Genomic DNA, 19,534 nt, shown 5'->3' on the forward strand with positions numbered 1-19,534 from the left:
AGCAAAGACGTTACTCAGTACTTGAGTAGTTATTTCCCTGAATACGTAATTGTTAGGAGGACAACTCTTTACTTTTATTTGAGTCAAATTACCTCTGAAAGTCTTGCACAAATTTTTCCAACCAAGTCATCTATGTTGAGTAAAACTGTTAAACTTTGATAATAAATCATTGCCCACAACCCTTTTGAGTTTTTCTGAAATATAGGTCACAGTCTTAGATGTTTAAAATGTTATATTGAATCTAACGTCACACAGTCCCCGTAAATACACAGTAATACTGTTCAAAATGGTGAGTATTTCCTAAACAAGTGAGAGAGAAGTGAACCAACTAGCTCTGTGTAGCATGATGAGCGGCTGTAAAATGAAAACAGCACACAGTTGTTGATGTGGCTTTTTCTCCTCTTGGTCCCCAAAATTCGTCCTCATACTCTGCAATCCTCCTTGCGCACATTTTCACAACACTTTCCATGAGTGGAATTTAGTGGAATATTTTGAATTTAAAAGAATAATATAATCGTCCATATTTAGGTTAGGTTATTGTTACAGCTGTCTCATATACTATACACTGGTGATTCTCAAAGTGTGGTACAATAGTGCCACTGGTGGTATGCTGGGTCCCTCTAGATTTATGTGAAAGAACAGTAGTACAGTTCAGTTTTACAGTATATTGGCTGGCGACCAGTTCAGGGTGTACTCCGCCTCTCGCCCGAAGATAGCTGGGATAGGGTTGACCCTAGTGAGGATAAACAGTATGGAAAATGGATGAATGAATGAACTTTTTAGTAGTAATAATTTTGCGCATTTAATATTTAAGAATATTTAGGTTTTTTTAACTTTTTAGGTACAATTTTTATTTAACTTTTGAGTGCAACACATTTTAATGACTCATTATTCAAGTGCTTTTTTATTTTCTGATAAAGTTTCTGTACGTGTTAAGTTAATGTCCAAACTGTGCATCATAAAATTTTTCTACATAATATTAAATATACTTTTTTGGCTTGCCTGACAACAACAACAAATATACTATAGCCTCTGTTTCGTTTTCGGATGAGCACTTAGGCCTAGTACGCTGCTGTTATTTTTTTTAAATGATGGTGGTACCTGGAGAGCTAAGTATTTCTTTAGGTGTTGATTTAGTCAAACAGTCAGACAGCCAGTAGAAGTCGCTGCCATTTTACTAACGTACTAAATAAACCAGTGGGCTGGCGCCATCTTTACTTTGGTCAAGCGACGGCGAGAGATGACGTAAATCTGCTCTCTGTTCAGATTGGTGGAATTTGTCTACGCATAGGGTCTTGTATTTTGGCGCTCTTCCTTCTCAACTACACTGGCGCGTTTTCGAAAGAGTCGTCCGGAATAATGCTTTTTCCACTTATAACCTCGACGTTTTGGAAAAAACAAACGTAGCACTTTACACCTCGTGTTCGTACATCCGAAGGCGACAAAAGCAGGATGTGCGGGCCGGTTTTGGGAACTGTTGGGTGGAGAGTTTCCAGGAGCGCCTTGAATGCAGTGTATTTTGCTAGCTTGGTGTTTTCCATGGTACATTACGTTTGTGCTAGCAACAAATAAATGTATGTCTTTGACTGTGGACGTTTATTTTCCGGTCGACACGGGAACGTAAACTGGACACGAGGTTGGGGTATTTTTTTGTGTTAGTGTTTTCGGTAAGTCTTTTGGCAATAATACTGCACTACGTAAGCTTGGACAGGAACCGAAAGTGTTAACCTATAAGGTTCCATGCCGGCAATTACAATGTTAGTTACGATGTGATTATTTACCTGTCGAGTCTCACTTTGACGTTTGTGCTTTTGGAACGACATACAACGTTATTATTTAACCTACCCATATAGTTTTCTTACAACTGCCTATGATTTAACACTCCTGTCCAATATTTACAGTGCCCACGAAAGAGGAACCGAACTATGTATGCTAATTTGACTTATTTAGCTAATTGCCTGTTCACAAATTCCATATGTGTAGAACTGAAAAAAAAAGAACTGACACATTTTTTTGTTGAAGGTATTTTGTTGTCATCATATTATAATTGTTACTTTTTGTCTCAGGTCCCTGTAAATTATGGCCGGTGTTGTGGCAATGGCATCTGTCATAGAAGACTTTGACACACAGGTATTTTCACATTTAAGCTTCATATGTTATGTAACAGATATTATGTCTTAAGTGTGTCACATATTTTTAATAGCTTCCCTACTCTGTTATGTTTACAGCCTTGCAAGAAATCTAGCAAAGATGGTGGCAGTACTGTTGTCAAGACAATCACCAACTACTTCTCTCCTGTGGCCAAAGCTGTGGAGAAACCCTTTTTGCCTCCTCGCTCCAATAACATCATGGACTACTTCAGCCGGGGGCCTCTGACCAGCAAAGTAAAGACCAGTCCATCAGAACACCCTAAAGGGATTCGTCACAGGTCTGCAAAAAAACACACCAACCCAGAAGTAGCAGTTAAGCAGCCGTCTTTCAAACGGAGGAGAACGGCAACTAACGCTGCAAGGAAACTTGTGAATCTTGAAACTGATATTTCAGCTAATGAAGCAAGTTGCTTTATTGTGGAGCGATCACATGGAAATACAAACTTGGCAACAGATTCCCAAAGTTTCTGTGCTGTCATTGGCAGTGATACAGCTGCGCTCCTGGCCCAGATCAGTGCTGATGCTTATACCTCTAATCAATCAATAGAGAGCAATACTAGTGAGCCTGTTCATCAGGCTCAAAAAGAAAAACGTCAAGAAAACACCTTAAATTGTGAGAAAGATGGCATACCTGAAATAAACGTGTCAACAAATAGTGCCTCATCTCCAGTTGCACACGTAAAGGACATAGCAAAACAAGTCAATCCAAAAGCTGTACACAATTCAAGGAAAAACAAACAAATTGAGGCAAATTGCTCTGAATCTGAACAGAAATCTGCAGAAAACTCTTGTGCTGTCAGCATGGAGGTCAATGTGAATGAGGGCTCTGAGTTGAAGAGCAACACTGTCATGATCTCCTTTGAGGATTTTGTGCGCAGTCAGAGCGAGGTCAAGGGTGAAGAAAACAGGCCTGGTGTAGTACAGTATGAAGGAAATAAGATACCACAAGAGGCTGATGAACTGGACTTTCACCAGTTGGACCGCTCTAAATCCAAAGGAAATGTAGCATCTACAGAGCTCTCTGTCCAAGTCTCACCTCAAACCATCACCATTCAGGCTCAAATGCACACCATCTCACCAACTCAGGAAGGAGGAAACCCAAAGGGAAGGGGAGAATTGTTAATTAACAGGAGAAAGAATGAACGAAGCATTGCAAAGGAAGCGCTGCCCCCTCACACAGAACTTTCAATGGCCAAGCGGAAATCCAATGTTGTTCTTGATGAGGATGAGCTTGACCTGGCTGTGCTTGAAAGTGAATCCACGCCTAAGAGTACTGATGTAGAGAGGCGACATTTCATGGCGGCTTTCAAACAACCCGGCCTGGATGGGTCCAAACCAAAGACTGGCAAGATCCAGGCCAAGCAAAAGCAACATGCAGAGAAAGATGTAGAGGAAAATGCCATCCAGGAAAACAAGATGGTTACAAAAACAAAACCACAAAGAAAACGTAGGAATGCAGCAGAAAAAGTCACAACCTCATCAAAGGCCCCAGAGGAAACCTTGCCTACTAAATCTGATGACATCCAAGAGGAATCAGACACTTCCTTAAATTACTCCATCCCAGCTGTGAGGTGGTCTCGGAGAGAGGTTGTTGTCAGGCAAGCCAAAAAAGCTTCAGAAACATCTCCCATTAGGAACAGCCGTAACCCGGATAACTTGAAGGATTCTCCAGAGACCTCTGTTAAGTTGTCACCCCCAAAAACACGGAAGTCCAAACACGGAGTCTACGTAGCAGAGATATGTCCACCTGATCCTAAAAAGGGTCCAATCAGGTAACATACTGTGTGCATAGTGTTAAGATTTGGTATTTGTCTGATTAGCAATAACCTTATGATGGTTCATTGATTTATTTTGTTTCATCAGGATAAAATTTAAAAGAGTTCATCAAACTGTATCTGGAGGTGGCAAAAATCCTTTGGCTTCTAATGTAAGTAAAATATTTATGATATAATCAGGTAACGAGCCAGCTCTGTTGAATACATTAAATGGTGCTCAAAAGATGTGGTCTCATGCTCTTTTGCTTCAAGACATCGGATAACTCCAAGAAACAGAAGAAGGCGAAAAAACTGGTGGAGAAAGCTAAAGCAATACAACAGATTAAGAAAGGGGCTATTGAGAAAAAGAGCACATTAAGGCGTTCATCAAGGACTGAGGCCTCCATCTCAAAGAGTTATTGTGAAGATGAGGTAGGATTTACCATTTATGGGGTAAAAAGTACACACAGCCATATTTCATCTTGTAGTTTTAAAAGTTAACAAAAATCCAAATAACTGCTTCAATATATTAAGACAAGCAACAATGTGCAGCTGTGATTTTCATGTCATAGGGTTTTCTGCAGTTTCCTCCCACATTAAAAAAAACATGCATATTAGATTAATTAAAATTAAATGAGCGGTATCAAACAAATTTTAATTCAGGGGCCACATTCACCTCAATTTGATCTGAAGTGTACCAGTATTAATTTTGGCTTATAGTAAGCTATCAATAATGACTATTCCAATTTTTCCCATTGTTTTGGTGCAAATATTTACAAGTGCATTCTGGAAATGTTCACATCCATTTATTATTATTGTGCTGAAAATCTTGATGCAAATCATGTGAGCAATTTGAAACGTCTTAACAAAAATGTGTGCAATTTCAACAGTATTATGCGTCAGTATTTCAACTTTTATAAAACAACTTAAGATCTAGAAATCATTTTGAATTTACATACATTTCCACATAATCTGGAAACCTTGACACACTCAACTGGCTCGTCTTTTCAGAAAGAGGGTGCAGTTATTCCCTGCGATTGGCTGGCGACCAGTTCAGGGTGTACCCCGCCTCTCGCCCGAAGATAGCTGGGATAGGCTCCAGCAAGCCCGTGACCCTAGTGAGGAAAAGCGGGACAGAAAGTGGATGGATGGATGGGTGTAGTTATTCCTGTCTTATAAATGTATACATAAAAATACAAACAAGTTGTGGCAGTACATGCACAAAACACATAAGGGTTCCACCAAATCAACCTCTTTTGAACTGATAATGGCTGACATTTTGCAATATTCACAGGCCTAAATTATTTCTACAGTAGGTATTCGTTTTCACCAAAATAACTTGTTACGTTCACACGACTTTCAGTGGACAAAATTAGTAACAACAGTTATGTTAATTGAAAAATTGCAGTTCATGTGTTCTCTAAATTTGACACCTTGCAAAAACCATCCTCACAGGCTGGATTGGTCCCCCTGATTGGCTGCTTATGGCCTGCGGGCCGTACGTTTGACACCGCTGTTCTAAATTGCCCATTAGTGTGGATGTGAGCGTGCATGGTGGTTTGTCTATATGTGACTGCTGACCAGTACAAGATAGATGCTGGCTCTCCCCCAAAGTCAGCTCCAGTTATCCGTGACCTTAACGAGGACAAGGTATAGAGGTATAGAAAATAGATGGATAAATCTATTGAGACAGCTAGATACTAAATATAATGGTTCTACCAGAGGAGTGCAAGTTTCCTCTGTGGCAGTTTTCATACAAAGGATGAAGTTTAAATTTTACAGCTGTATTGTACTTGTAACTTGAGGCTTGATTTCAGAATTCTGTCATTTGCCTGGAGGAGGTTTCTCTTCAGATGGGACCACAAAAAAGTAAAACTAAGAAGTCGTTACGCTGTCTAAATGATGTACTGGGCAAAGCCACCAAAGCTCCCCCAGGTAGTGTTTCCCACTTTAAATAGCATTTAGTGTCCATCAGTTTGGTATAAATTCTGTCAATCCCTAAATTGTTTTGAATTGTGTTTCTGAAAGACTCCAAGGACACTTTGCCAGGCCAAGAGAAGAATGCGCGTAAGGCATCTGCTGTGATTTCCATCTTTGATGAGAACAGCCAGGAGGGCTCTGAAAACTCCCAAGATGATGAGGAGTTCAAGGCTCGCAGAGAGTTTCTCAAGAGTGGGCTGCCTGAGTCTTTCAAGAAGCAGATGGCCAAGGCTGCTGCCACCAAGGAGACATACACGCTTTCCTGTGCCTCTTTACAACCCGTCATACACATGACGCAAATACCAAATAGTATAGTCAACATCTTCATTTTTTTGTGTCTACAGTTAATAGAACACATCCACAATAGTCAAGAATATTAATTGACGTCCTTTGTACAATGACAGATTGTCCTCTATGGAATCTACCCTGGCCCAAATCTCCCCAACTGTGCTGTCTTAAAGAGATTTGCATCCCAGTGTCTCACCCCTTTTTACCTCTAAATGGCTCCTTTGGCGTGAAGACAGAACCAGAACGGGGAGTGTTTGGTGCCCGAGTAAGTTATACATTTATACAATCTGTTTTTCGCTCTATATCTTTGTAAAGATTGCTACTCACTTGCCACCATTTCAGACATTCTAACAGATTTAAAGAGCCCTGCCTATTGTGGCTATTAAACTACTCTTGTTGTAAACTGCTTTTCTCCTCTTCTCCAGGGTTCTGGTTGGAGCCTTGAGATGTCTGAACAAGTTCGCCAACTTCTTATGGAGGAGGTGAGCACCTCAAATCCTCTCTTCCCTAGTAAGACGTTGATGCCTCGCTTCTTGGCCAGACGTGCTGATTACCAGCAACACTCTGGTAAGTCTGACTAGCAGATATTTTACACAATACACTGAAACAATAATAGAGCAGAAGTTAATTAAAAATCTATACCTCTGTTACCTTATAACTGATTGCTGTTAGAATTTGTATTACAAGTCTAAATAAATATAAATATTTAAATACAAGAAAACGCAAACAAGCAAACCTCTGTGTTTTACTGATACAGAGGCTGGAAGCATTCAGTTGTCACTTGAGCCAGTAGGAGGAAAGAGGAAGAGGAAGCATGATGAGGAGGCGAAAGTAGCTAAGAAACAGCGGGCCACCAATCCAGAAGGAAACATTTGCTCCCTGGAGCTGGAACCGTCAAAGAGGGCAGGCCGCACAAGACGAGCCCAGAGAGCCAAACTGGATAAGGCAAAGGACAATCCTTCGCCTGGAAAAGATGATATAGTTGTGCTTGATTACTTGTGTGAGGGCACTGAGAATAAAGGTGAGTTATTACCTTTGTCCTTCAACTACTACAATCAATTTATAACTCCACCAGTGATGGTAATGGCAAGCTTTATTATCCTTTGTTGTCCCTCTTTGTTGATTATTCTTCCCACAAATTTTCTCAATGTAATTGGCTTTTGTAAATAATAATTAAAAAATAAATAAATAAAATAAATTAAAAAAATAAAATAAAATATATATATATATATATATATATATATATATAATTATTATTAAAACTATTGTGTTTTCCACAGTTGAGGCTAAGGAGGAAGTTTTGTGGACGGACAAATATCAGCCGCAGCACTCCTGTGACATCATTGGCAACACTGCCTCAGTGCGACGTCTCCACTGGTGAGCACCAAAATGGCTCCTATTTTGTTTTTGCGTTTAAGTAACCATCTTATTTATTTAGTGCCTTTCTTTCTTTTGCACAGTTGGCTGAGGGAATGGAAGCTCCGTGCAGACAGGGAAGAGAGAAATAAGCAGAAAGGAAAGAAACAGGAGGAGGGCAGCAACGGTCTGTCCTTTAAAAACATTTTGTTCTTTATTTAAGTTTGCAAAATCCACCATACTTTTGTTAACTGAATGCCTGAATACTTTGTTGCAGACTCTGACTGGGACTGTGGAGAGGAGGAGTCCCTGCTTGCAGAGGACTCGTTGTGCAATACAGTCCTCATCACAGGACCCACGGGAATAGGAAAGACTGCCACAGTCTATGCCTGTGCTCAGGAGTTGGGCTTCAAGGTGAAAATAGAACATGATTACACAGCAGTTAATCAGTCCTGTCGGTGCCCGTGGACCTTCGAGTTAAATATTTGTCTATGTCCTTCCTGGTCTTCCAAGGTGTTTGAGGTGAACGCTTCATCTCAGCGGAGTGGCCGTCTGATTCTGTCCCAGCTGAAGGAGGCCACTCAGTCGCACCAGGTGGACAGTCAAGGAGTCAATGCCAACAAGCCCACATACTTCAACAGCTGCAGCATGAGCAGCAGCACTGGCAAGCAAGGTGCCTCTCCAAGTATGTACAAACATGGGAGACACTATTAGGAAAATCTGTCCCGTGGTTTAAGTATCGACGGGGAGTTCGTGGATCCTTACAGAATTCCCAAAATCAATACCTTAATTATGCTTAAAACGTAAAGTTGTAATAACTGTGAAATAGTTTTTTATTTCTGTTATAGTAGCCATGTCCCGATCACATTTACACCTGAGTCAGAGTCACTTGATTTTGAGTATCTGACTCAATTGTCTTAATTTTTTCATTTAAATGAAAGTATCCTGACATGATACGTTTTTATAAGGCTGTAAGTGTGGTGCAGCAGTTGTTCGTGGTTAAACAAATAAAATCTTTTCATAGTATATCTGTGGTGAAGCACAAAATATTAATGCAAACAAATATTTATTACCATATTTTCACGACCATAAGGTGCACTTAAGTCTTAAATTTTCTCCAAAATGGACGGGTTCCAAAATGGACGGGTTCCAAAATCTGTAAATGTTGTTGTGTGACTTTGATGAGCGCTCCGCTTGACTGACTGGGAGCATTTCCTGCCGACACGCTGCTTATATAGAGGAAAGGCGGACGTGACTGAGGACAGCATGCGGAAGTTAAAGGGGGAAGGGTGCGCGTGAAAGAGGATGCGAAAGGCACGCCCCCAGTAGGTATATAGTTCCGGTATGTGCATTGTGCAAAACATCGGTTTGGCTAATGACTCCTGAAAATGGCACATACGAAGAGACACGCTTACGAAGCACAGTTTAAACTGTAAGCTATCAGTTACGCGTAGGAATATGGGAATCAAGCAGCCGCAAGAGAATTCAAGATCAACGAATCCATGGTTCGCATGTGGAGGAAGCAGGAAAACGAGCTTCGCCAAGTCAAGAAGACAAAGCGTCGGGTGAGTTACGCCGCCATATGTGAATGGATTGTGGATGCCTGGGCTAAGGTATTTGCTTTGACTGTTGTCCGAGCTTTCGCGAAAGCCGGCATCATTGCTGAACAGCCCCCCGGCAACGAGACTGACTCCGACAATGACGAGAGAGAACCCGGCATGTTTGATGGAGAACTTGCCGAGCTGTTCATTTTGGATACAGAAGATGAGGACTTTGATGGATTTATGGATGAGGATTGATCAAAAAAATTTATTAATCAAAAAAAAGTTAAATACTTCAATAAAGTACCACCGAACTCAGTTTTGCTCCCGCTGCCTTTTTAAAAACATACGCTAGCATGCATGCTAGTCTATGTTTTAGCGTGCATGCATGCTATCGCATGTTTTAAGCTAGCGTATGTTTTACCATGCCTGCGCCCAATAATACGGTGTGCCTTATGTATGTGTTGAATACAGAAATAGACCCCGTAACTGAGACTGCGCCTTTTGATACGGTGCGCCTTATGGTCGTGAAAATAACTGGTAATATCCTGTTTTAAATAAACTAGTATGTGGAATAAAATACAATATTAGAAATTCCATTTAGCTCATTAACAAAATTAAGAACTTAAATGGTTAATTAATCAATTTCACACTGTGCAACATTGTACACGTAAAACCAGAGCGCTTCAAATTAAGTCACAAATAAAAACATAAAATTGCATTTCAAGGTAGAGCGGACTATAGACCAATTAGTGTAATATTGAAATGAACAACAGAAATCTCAGCTCAAAATTAGACATAACGAGTAAAATAAAATTTAAAAAAACAACTCATCTTTTGCTGTTCTATTTCGCAATATCTTTGTAATTTAGGATTATTTTGTCAAATTATTATTTTGTATTTAAAAAAAAAAATAAATAAATCAACCGATACCGATCTGTTGAAAATCATGTGAAAATCCCCAATTTTTAATCGATGATCGGATCAGGACAACTCTATTGTATAGTGAGTCTCTCTCTCTCTCTCTCTCTCTCTCTCTCTCTCTCTCTCTCTTAAAAATCAAAAGTCATTTACCTAATGTGATATAATATTAAACCCATGCGCTCCTAGTGGTCACATTTCGTGAAGGACAGGTCCAAAATTTGATCAGTGTGGCCTTAAAAAGGTCTAAAACCTTTATATTTGGCTTCTTTTAAACCTGCAGATGAAGATGCTGGAAAGTCAACTCAATTAATTTCTTTATCATCCAGGAAAGATGAACTCTCCTCGCAGGGTTGTCTCATCTCCCAGGAAAGCTCCCAACTCCCCAAGAGGTGCTAAACGAGGAGGCTTGACTCCAACCTCTTTAGCTAACTTCTTCAAAACGGGCCAACCCAGCAACAAGGAACCACCGAGCACTAAGCAGGATGAGCAAAAGGGTAAATACTTTACAACTGTCCAGATCTGAAAACTAAAACTTGCTGTATCTATGAGTAGTATTTGTTTTTCATCTAATAGCCTCTCCCAAGAAAATGAAACCACAGGAGGACACCAGGAAACAAAAAGACACCACAGTCAAATCAAATGCAGCTTCCACGACGAAGGAGAATGAGGAGCAGAGCAAGAAGACCGCCACCTCGCTCATACTGTTTGAAGAAGTAGATGTTATTTTTGATGAAGACTCTGGTTTTCTTGCTGCCATCAAGACGTTCATGAGCACAACGAAAAGACCAGTCATCCTCACCACCAGCGGTGAGTACAAGCACGGAGGCCACAACATTAGGTACTCCTGCACATTTCTAATGAGATCTGAGCTGCATTTTTCCCCTTTAGCATAGCTACATTGGGTTAGCACAAATTAGAAACACCTCCCAGTATGTGTTGCAGAACTTGCAGTTTTACATTATGCTAAACAATTATAATAAACATATTGTTAAATTCATTCTTCTGACAGTGTATTTTGAGTTTTATTCACATTGAATGTTTTGCAGATCCTGCATTCAGTGCTGTGTTTGACGGCAACTTCGAAGAGGTCCTTTTCAAAACACCCTCTTTGGTGAGTTGGGGATGGGGGGCTCATTCAGGTTATCTTTACCAGATAAGATATGCCTGACAATCTCCCTTGTCTCAGCTGGACGTGAGCAGCTACCTGCGCCTGTTGTGTCTGGCTGAGGACAAGTGGACAGACCAGCGTGACATCAGCACACTGCTCAAACTCAATGGCTGTGACATCAGGCAGAGCTTGTTGCAGCTGCAATGCTGGACTCGCAGTGCAGGGGGTCGCCGCATGACATCACCCACGGCAGAAACAGTCCCAAATGGTTAGTACAGATATGTTCATTTTTACTGTAGTTCCAATCAAATGCTACTGACTGAATGGGGCAATTAAACTCAGTATGTGCTGTCTAAATTAGGAAATGAACTGAAGCCAGCGACTTGTGGAGAAGCAGCAGACACGTGCGCACTAAGTGTAGCGTCACCTCGACCTCCATGTGAAAGCGGCTGTACTGAGAGTCTGCTCGGGTTACTGAATATTGAACCTTGGAGAGACGTTTGGGAGCTGCTTCGGGTAAATTGCCGACTCATGACATACACTGCTAACTATAGACTTTCAGCATGAAACATGGTTTGACATTACAGCTTATAACCCTCTATACAAATGGCAGTTTCCTTCAAATTGGATTAGTTTGTGAAATATAATGATATGAAAATGTTGGTTTTTAAATTGTTGCTCATTTTTAATGGTCATCTATGTTTGGAGTCTCACCAAAATGTATTTGTGAAAGAAAATGTATGTAGATGCGAGATTGCACCAAACCAAACACGTGCTGATGAAAATGTCTGTATTCAGATGGACAACATGGCCTTATCATAAAAACTTCGCTTATAGTAAAAGCAAATGACAAAACATGTTTTGCTTCTTTTTTTTCTTTTGGGATTTGTTTTATTTCTCCCAATGCCAAACAAGCTTTGAAACACTCCCCCCGAGCATTAACTTGTATCAACTTCCACAGAAGTAATTTAAATTTAAAAAACAAAACAAAACATGGATAATGTGAAAATAAAATCCTTAATAAATGTACATTTTAAATGAACAATTTGCAACTGCATGGCTCGGCTAGTCCATATGTCTGTTAAAGCTGTATTACCTGCACTGTACAATGTCTAGTACATTTGCCAACTATTAGTGGTTGTAGATTAAGAAAAGTTGAATACGTAGCATTCTGCCTCTATGATAGCACAATTATTGGGCAATGACAATGTGTATTTTGCATCAACAGAGTCAGACACATGAGATGGCTTGCTGGGAGCTGCTAATGGAGAGCACTCGACGTGGAGTTAACGTGCTCTACTCCAACATGGAGACCCTCTTACCTTTACCACGCATGCACTTGATCTCCACCTACAAACCGCACCCCCCATCTGTTATCGTATCTATTTGTCCGCAGTCTTCCCATGCGAGGCTGCTGCACTCATCTGAATCAGCTGATTGCTCAGATGACGGGAGTCCAATTAAAGTGTCCCACAGAATGAAAACAAACAAGAGGAGACACTACCTACCGGACCAGGATGGACTGCACTCGGACTCTGACTCAGAGGAGAGTTTCCTCTCTCTCTGCAAACAGCATGGATCTCAGGGCAAAGAGGAACCGACTGAAAGATTAGTTCCGCAAATAGACAAAAGGAAACCACGGACTCCTGCAGAGCGTCTAAAGAGTGTCCCTGTCTCCAAGTGCCTGGAATCAATAAGTGACTTTTTCGACAATATGTCTGACATCGACTCCTTACTTGTTCATCACGGGGGTGATGCTCGCAGGGGACACCTGCAAGTCAGTACAGCTCTGAAGGATGGGATGACTAATGAGCCCAGAGTTGAGTTGGACACGTTGAGCTGGGTGATGGGTGAGCGTGTGCTGGAGGTCCAGACCGCAGCTGAGGCGCTGAGCTTCCACAAGTGTCGGCTCTCTGTAGCAGAGGCCTGGGACCGAGCCCAACAGCTGGAGGGGCATCTAGCGGAGGAAGCCGTGGCAGAACTCACCCTCCCTGTGGCCTCTCATTGCGAATGTTGCAGCTTCACTCAGAGCAGCCTCTGTCAACCCCAGTGAGTCCAGCATATATCAGTCAAACATAACCTTTTTTTTTTTTTGTAAACCTTCACCAACAAGAAAATATGCACATTGTCTTTTTCCAGGATGGTGCAGCAGAGGAAAGATGTTATGGAGAATCTGGTGTTCAGAGGAACATTTGGTACTCTAGGCAACAGATCTGCAGCTGCTGTGGACTACTTGCCAGCCCTGCGCACCATCTGCAGGTCAGAGCAGATTAGGGAGCAAGGCAAGGTGAAACGAAGGTGAGCAGGCAGTCGTGCAGGATTTGGTTAAGCACTTGTTTCATCAGACAACCACTTACTTAAGGCTATAAATAAAAGTGTGAAACAGTTTGTTTATGCATGCAGTAAGGTCTCCTCTTCTTCCTTCAGGTTTCTACACTACCTGGACTCCATCCATATGGGTCTCCACAAGAATACTATCCAATACCTTTCCACAGAGTTCCCATAATCCTCAGGGAAGAAGACCAAACAATTCCTTGTGATTATTTTCACAAATGATTAAGGGTTCCAGGTGAACAAAGGGAAATATGGCAGGTATAGTGCAGCATATGTTGTCTGCAGGGGTTAGGAATGCCAACTGCATTGGTTAGTGTAGGTGCTGACACAAGGCGGTAACTCACTTTTCGTTTTAAGTAACTCACTCAATTGCGTCCAGTGAAGTCTCAAAGTGTGCGTCCTCAGATTGAAATGACTGCATCACTGATGAAAAGAACAATGTTTTGGCATCACTTGTCCTCACATGCAGTGTTGGACTCAGGACATCTTCAGGTGTTTTGAAAGATAGCACTAAAATGATCACATTAATCTGTGTTTTTGTACATTTGTATTTTATACTCTGTAGCAATTATATATCATTTACTTTGCTTCTGGAAAGTGTTTCTAATTGCGTAGCAATTGCTTTTTAGAGCAAGTGTGGATCTTTAATCGACTAAGAGTTGAATGTGAAAAATAGCAAGAAATCTCTGTGTAAAGGCTTTCTATAAATTGTAACTGGCCACCTAATTAATTGAGTGTTTTAATTATTTGCTGGCTCTTAAAACATAAATGTCACATTCACATAATCACATTTTTACAAATATTTTTTCCAACCTTCAATTTTTTACACTTTTACATTGGGGTTTTGTTGTGAGTAAATAAAGTTTATCAAAGTTTTACAAAGTGTCCTCATGTCATTCAGACCATGAAATGCGCAGGAGTATTTGTATGTTGAAAGAAAATCCCTTGGCACTTGACACTTACAGTAGAAACGAGGTTAAGAGGAAGGACCGCTGTGTGTTGTGACATTAACCACAGCTCTTGTAAGTTTCACTTTAAATTTTAGACCTTGTGTTTCCTGCGTTTGGCCACTTGTGAAACCATGTAGGCACCATGGTTCTTTTTGAGCCTGTCATGTGTAAACCGTACTGTGGAGTACCATGGCAAACTGGGAGCGAAACAAAAGGATCTTACTGGAGCTGGTGAAGCTGCCGGAGAACAGTCTGTGTGCAGACTGTGGAGCGCCTGGTGAGACCTGTGTGTATTGTTGGCACTCTTCACATATTCTGTTAGTGATTATCTGGGCTAGAGCGCCAACTAACCTCCCCATCTCGTCTTGCTCCCGTCAGATCCAGACTGGGCATCTTGCAAGTTGGGTTTATTTGTGTGTCTGCACTGTTCTGGCATCCACCGCAACCTGTCCAGCCGAGTAAAGTCCATAAAGCTTGACTACTGGGAAGATGAGCATGTCGAGGTATGGATAAACGCACATACAATATATAGGTATGACATCTTTTAGTTTTTTTTTATGTTGTTGTGAAAAAAATGAGTTAAAATGGGTAACTTTTGTCTTTGTATATTTTTGGGTGCCTGGGGGAAGTTGATGAAATGCAGTGGAAATGCCAAAGCCAGAGCTTTATATGAAAAAGCACTTCCTCCTTACTACTACCGACCACAGCAAACTGACTGCGTGTAAGTATTTTTTTCAGTACAACTTGAAAGCAACCAGAAAACTGAATGATCACTGCCCCATTAATAGAAGTGCAACTACCGGAAAGCAGAAGCAAAACAGTATTGATTATATTGAGATAACATGTAATACGAGTCAAAAGAAATTAAAACAAATCAATTCAGGAGAGATTACAGAAATAATTTTTATTAAAAAATTTGAAATCTCAATATACGGTATATGCTGATCTGAATTTTTTATTTTTTATTTTTTTTATTATTATTTTTTTTTAAGGGGGGTTTTGTTTTTATCCCAAATTAAGGGCTAAATTATGCTTAAGAATTATAGGTATTCTTTAAATCTGATGTGCAAAAGTCTTACCAATACCACATTGTTGTCCATTACAGTTTTAACAACCCAAATCTACCTTTATAAATAAGGTATACAGGATGAGTGAATAATGCTGTTACTACCAAGCTGCAGTCAATGGAAATTATTTGAAGTAATATTTTGATATAATATTGAGCCCCTATCGTTCATTCAGTAGTGGTCGTATTTAATGAGGGAGAGGTCTTAGATTTGATGGAAGTGACCTTAACTACAGCCCTTTTCCTTGAACCTGCTTATACTCCACAGCGGAGTGCATATTGAGTTAAAAGTTGTTGTACTGACTTTTATGTGTTTGTTTGAATCTTCAGAGTCTTAAAAATGCAATGGATTAGAGCCAAATATGAAAGGTTGGAGTTCACAGGAGAGACCAAGTATCCACCTCCGTCTTATACCACAGGTGATGTTTTATCCTCTCACCCATTCAGCCATTAACTATCTGCATCTGAAGTCTCATTTCCGATTTGATTCCAGGCTTTTATGAAGGGATGCTGTGGAAGAAAGGAAAAGAGAACACACAGTTTCTGAAGAGGAAGTTTGTTCTTTCTGAGAGGGAATTCACTCTGTCTTACTACAACAAGGAAAATGTGAGTTACCTTGTCAATAGCTGGCTGGCTCTGACCTGTCAACCAAAATTGATGTGTACCTGTGTTTCTTTTATTTAGGAGTCCAAAGGTCCAAAAGCCATCATCTCAATCAAGCACTTGAATGTAACATTTCAACCAGAGAAGATTGGTCATCCCCATGGGATGCAGATTACTTACCTTGATAATGACCATACCAGGAGCCTCTACGTATATCATGAGAGTCCTGAGGTGGCACTGTGTGATCATCTGAATTAATAACTGACTTTTCCTCGCCCTCATTTTATTTACTTTAAAGCTGATGCGTTTCTTTTGTATTCTAGGAAATAGTCACATGGTACAACGCCCTACGTGCTGCTCGATACGCATACCTAAAAACCGCATACCCAACTGGAACAGAAGCTGATGTAAGCACCCAAAATATCATTTTCAATCATGGACTAATAATCTATTTTTTAAGTTTAACAATAAGAATCTGAATGATGTTGTTTTGTTGTGATGCAAGTGAGTTTTTAACTCTCATTGTCAGCTTTTACCGAATATAACACCAAACTACCTTAAAGAGGGTTACATGGAAAAGACAGGGCCATCGGTAAGTTTTTCCCACCCTAAATTATGCAACCTATTTACATGTTAACATATGTCTGAGCTGACTATTGGGTTGTACAGTATGTCCACCCACATTCATACAGCGGGTATAAGAAGATGAGACAATCGCCGGGGTATTCATACAAAAAGTTGATTTTGTCACAGGGTAGTTCTCCTAGAAAGGTAAAGATAAATATGCTTTTCACCTTTGTTGTGTTAAATAAGTCAAATCATACATCCGAAGTGACAAAATAATCACTTACCAGTAGAGTGTTGACGTTTTGGAATGTCCAAGTCACAGTCCTTACCTGAATTTAATTAGAAATCTGTGGGGTGATCTACAAGGGGTGTGGAGAAGGAACCAGGTAATACGTATAGGAATTGACAGAATTTTCAAATGAAATGAAATTATGCTTCAAATAAGAAATAATCTTCTCCCTCACGTAGCCACTGATTTTAAATGAACTGGGTATTTACAGGGTGTTCTAAAACAGTTTTCATAATTTAAAATATAAATGTCTGATTTATGACCTTCAAGTTGTAGGCAAATGAAATTAAATAGGGTTCATGTGGAAAGAGATGATTTTATCAAAATTACAACTAGTTCAAACATATACAGGGTACATTTTATTACCAATATCAGAAATGTCCACAAATGTTCAATATGTGCACCGCCTGTGACACAGTATGTTTTGCTTTTTGCCTTCCTCTCAGAATTTTTTTTGCCATATCCAAATCTGCTTCTCGTTGGTGTATTTTTATTACATTTCCTCAACAATGCATGCTGCACACTCTTGTTTGACTGTGTTCATGCATATACAAAAAACTCACAAAATGCATTTTCATTGCTTGTGAATGTCATTATTCACCCTGGAAGAAAAAGTGAAATATTAAAGTAACGTTCCAATTTTAATTTAAGTTAAACAGTAAACTTAGTTTTTAGTTAAACATCTGTTTAAAATTTGACATTATTTGAGCAAGAATTGGCTATGTTGTTACGAAATGATGTAAAATCTTGGGGACAACCCTGTACTTTTCCTCATTAAAGGATTTGTGTTTTTCCAGTTGTTAGTCACGCAGCGTGCAGAGCTTTTGTATCCACTGTATGCATGGAAAGTTGTGGTGATTAGTAGGTTGAATATATAAATGAAAATGCAAAGTCCATCCAACCTATATTTTTTATTGTGTATTATTATGCTTTGTGTTTTCCATATGTATTTTGATTACCAGCAGAAGGAACCATTCAAAAAGAGGTGGTTCATTTTGGACTCTCAAAATAGGAAGTTGCTCTACTTCAAGGGCCGTTTGGTGAGACCAAACCCTTGTATTTTTTTTTATTTTTTTTTATACCGTCAAAACCATCCACCGTCAAAGTGACTGACAGGGACATTATTATATGTCTGAAAGTGCTTTTGTCACTGTGAATGTAGGATGCTGAGGAGTTGGGGGTCATCTTCCTTGGCACAGAAAGCAACAGTTATGCTGTTAAGGACTGTGTCCCAAACCACACCCGTGGAAACAAGTGGAAGTTCGGCCTCATGGTGGAGACGCCCAAGCGGCAATTTGTCTTCATGTGCGAGCACGAGAGCGAGCAAAGAGAATGGCTGGACTCCCTCAGACAGGTCATATCCAGGCCTATGACACCACAGGATTATAACAGTAAGGATGGGAATGGGGATTTGGGAATTATGAGCAAAAGTGTCAGCAAATGCATATTTTTTGTTTGTCTTCACAGCTGAGGCCAATATCAGGAATAAGCGATGAAAACTGAAGCGTGTGACAGCTGAATGAAAGCTGGATTTGAGTTATGCAGCAACAACATCAGAATTGTAACTTGCATGGTTAACCACATCAACTGTCTTTGCATTCATAAGGAATCAAATCACATTGCACTGTGTCAAGAAATGTACCCATGAAAGTACTGTTACTGTTGATATAATCGTAATATTATACTTTATTAGACACTGTATTGCAGGGGTGTCAAACTCATTTTTGTCACGGGCCACATCGCAGTTATGGTTCCACTCAGAGGGCCGTTATGGCTGCAAACTCATATGAATGTATGATTGCCTCATATTATTATCCATCCATCCATTTTCTGAGCCGCTTCTCCTCACTAGGGTCGCGGGCGTGCTGGAGCCTATCCCAGCTATCATCGGGCAGGAGGCGAGGTACACCCTGAACTGGTTGCCAGCCAATCGCAGGGCACAGACAAACAAACAACCATTCACACTCACAGCCACACCTATGGGCAAGTTAGAGTCTTCAATTAATGCATGTTTTTGGGATGTGGGAGGAAACCGGAGTGCCCGGAGAAAACCCACACAGGCACGGGGAGAACATGCAAACTCCACACAGGCGGGGCCGGGGATTGAACCCGGGTCCTCAGAACTGTGAGGCTGACGCTCTAACCAGTCGTTCACCGTGCTGCCTCATATTATTATATATACACAAATTAATGGATAATTACTTTTGAAATCAAAAGCCAGTAAAAACTGTGGGGTTGGTAAAAACTAAATGATTGCAATATCGCAATATTTTTAAAAGTTAACCCAATTTGGAATTTTGGTATTTTAGCAAGAAACACAAAGTCGATGCACACTCTCGCGGGCAACATAAAAGGACGTGACGGGCCGGATCTGGCCACCAGTTTGACACCTGTGCTGTATTGAATTCAACTTCTTTATTATGCCGATTATATAGCTTTTAGTTTTCCATTAAACTGTTTCTAGTTTTTCATCTACTCTGAGTCATTTTTGGGTGCAATTGGTCAATCTTTCCAACCTTACTATGTTAATTTTCTTTTGAGAAAATACACTATGTGTAAACCTGCCTTTAGTCCCATTGCAACATAGATAATTGTGTGAAGGGGATTTAGTATACATATGAACA

At 40.3% G+C, this 19,534-nt stretch overlaps 2 protein-coding genes across 9 annotated transcripts; both read left to right on the forward strand.

Moving 5' to 3' along the window:
- Nucleotides 1-1,249: 1,249 nt before the first annotated feature.
- atad5a (ATPase family AAA domain containing 5a) lies at nucleotides 1,250-14,317 on the forward strand. 3 transcript variants are annotated; one of them, XM_061748442.1, is made up of 22 exons: nucleotides 1,250-1,667; nucleotides 2,067-2,130; nucleotides 2,229-3,922; nucleotides 4,014-4,077; nucleotides 4,178-4,336; nucleotides 5,722-5,839; nucleotides 5,933-6,193; nucleotides 6,289-6,437; nucleotides 6,598-6,739; nucleotides 6,930-7,193; nucleotides 7,453-7,549; nucleotides 7,633-7,715; nucleotides 7,806-7,942; nucleotides 8,042-8,201; nucleotides 10,320-10,487; nucleotides 10,567-10,800; nucleotides 11,040-11,104; nucleotides 11,180-11,369; nucleotides 11,463-11,617; nucleotides 12,330-13,150; nucleotides 13,241-13,399; nucleotides 13,529-14,317. In XM_061748442.1, the coding sequence occupies exons 2-22, from the start codon at nucleotides 2,080-2,082 to the stop codon at nucleotides 13,605-13,607; spliced, it is 5,250 nt and encodes a 1,749-aa protein (XP_061604426.1). In that variant the 5' UTR covers nucleotides 1,250-1,667; nucleotides 2,067-2,079; the 3' UTR covers nucleotides 13,608-14,317. The 3 variants fall into 3 exon arrangements, with proteins under 3 accessions (XP_061604426.1, XP_061604424.1, XP_061604425.1); XM_061748440.1 differs by having other exon boundaries at nucleotides 1,251-1,667; nucleotides 8,042-8,213; XM_061748441.1 differs by having other exon boundaries at nucleotides 1,251-1,542; nucleotides 8,042-8,213.
- Nucleotides 14,318-14,450: 133 nt separating this feature from the next.
- On the forward strand, nucleotides 14,451-19,381 carry adap2 (ArfGAP with dual PH domains 2). 6 transcript variants are annotated; one of them, XM_061748449.1, is made up of 11 exons: nucleotides 14,451-14,671; nucleotides 14,764-14,888; nucleotides 15,015-15,106; nucleotides 15,782-15,870; nucleotides 15,945-16,057; nucleotides 16,136-16,285; nucleotides 16,378-16,461; nucleotides 16,584-16,646; nucleotides 17,873-17,950; nucleotides 18,073-18,301; nucleotides 18,378-19,381. In XM_061748449.1, exons 1-11 carry the CDS (start codon nucleotides 14,575-14,577, stop codon nucleotides 18,404-18,406), a joined length of 1,149 nt encoding a protein of 382 aa, XP_061604433.1. In that variant the 5' UTR covers nucleotides 14,451-14,574; the 3' UTR covers nucleotides 18,407-19,381. The 6 variants fall into 6 exon arrangements, with proteins under 6 accessions (XP_061604433.1, XP_061604435.1, XP_061604436.1 ...); XM_061748451.1 differs by having other exon boundaries at nucleotides 17,876-17,950; XM_061748452.1 differs by having other exon boundaries at nucleotides 14,451-14,662.
- Nucleotides 19,382-19,534: the final 153 nt, after the last annotated feature.

The sequence above is a fragment of the Phyllopteryx taeniolatus genome, chromosome 16 (genome assembly GCF_024500385.1).
Source record: "Phyllopteryx taeniolatus isolate TA_2022b chromosome 16, UOR_Ptae_1.2, whole genome shotgun sequence".
NCBI classification, from domain to species: domain Eukaryota; kingdom Metazoa; phylum Chordata; class Actinopteri; order Syngnathiformes; family Syngnathidae; genus Phyllopteryx; species Phyllopteryx taeniolatus.

Bases quoted from the DNA above. Each gene is read 5' to 3' on its own strand.
- atad5a (XM_061748440.1), top strand. From the start codon at position 2,080: ATGGCCGGTGTTGTGGCAATGGCATCTGTCATAGAAGACTTTGACACA. The intron at 6,740-6,929 runs GTAAGTCTGACT...TTACTGATACAG, and splicing joins TGATTACCAGCAACACTCTG to AGGCTGGAAGCATTCAGTTG. The intron at 11,370-11,462 runs GTTAGTACAGAT...TGTCTAAATTAG, and splicing joins GGCAGAAACAGTCCCAAATG to GAAATGAACTGAAGCCAGCG.
- adap2 (XM_061748449.1), top strand. From the start codon at position 14,575: ATGGCAAACTGGGAGCGAAACAAAAGGATCTTACTGGAGCTGGTGAAG. The intron at 14,672-14,763 runs GTGTGTATTGTT...TGCTCCCGTCAG, and splicing joins TGGAGCGCCTGGTGAGACCT to ATCCAGACTGGGCATCTTGC. The intron at 17,951-18,072 runs GTGAGACCAAAC...CTGTGAATGTAG, and splicing joins TCTACTTCAAGGGCCGTTTG to GATGCTGAGGAGTTGGGGGT.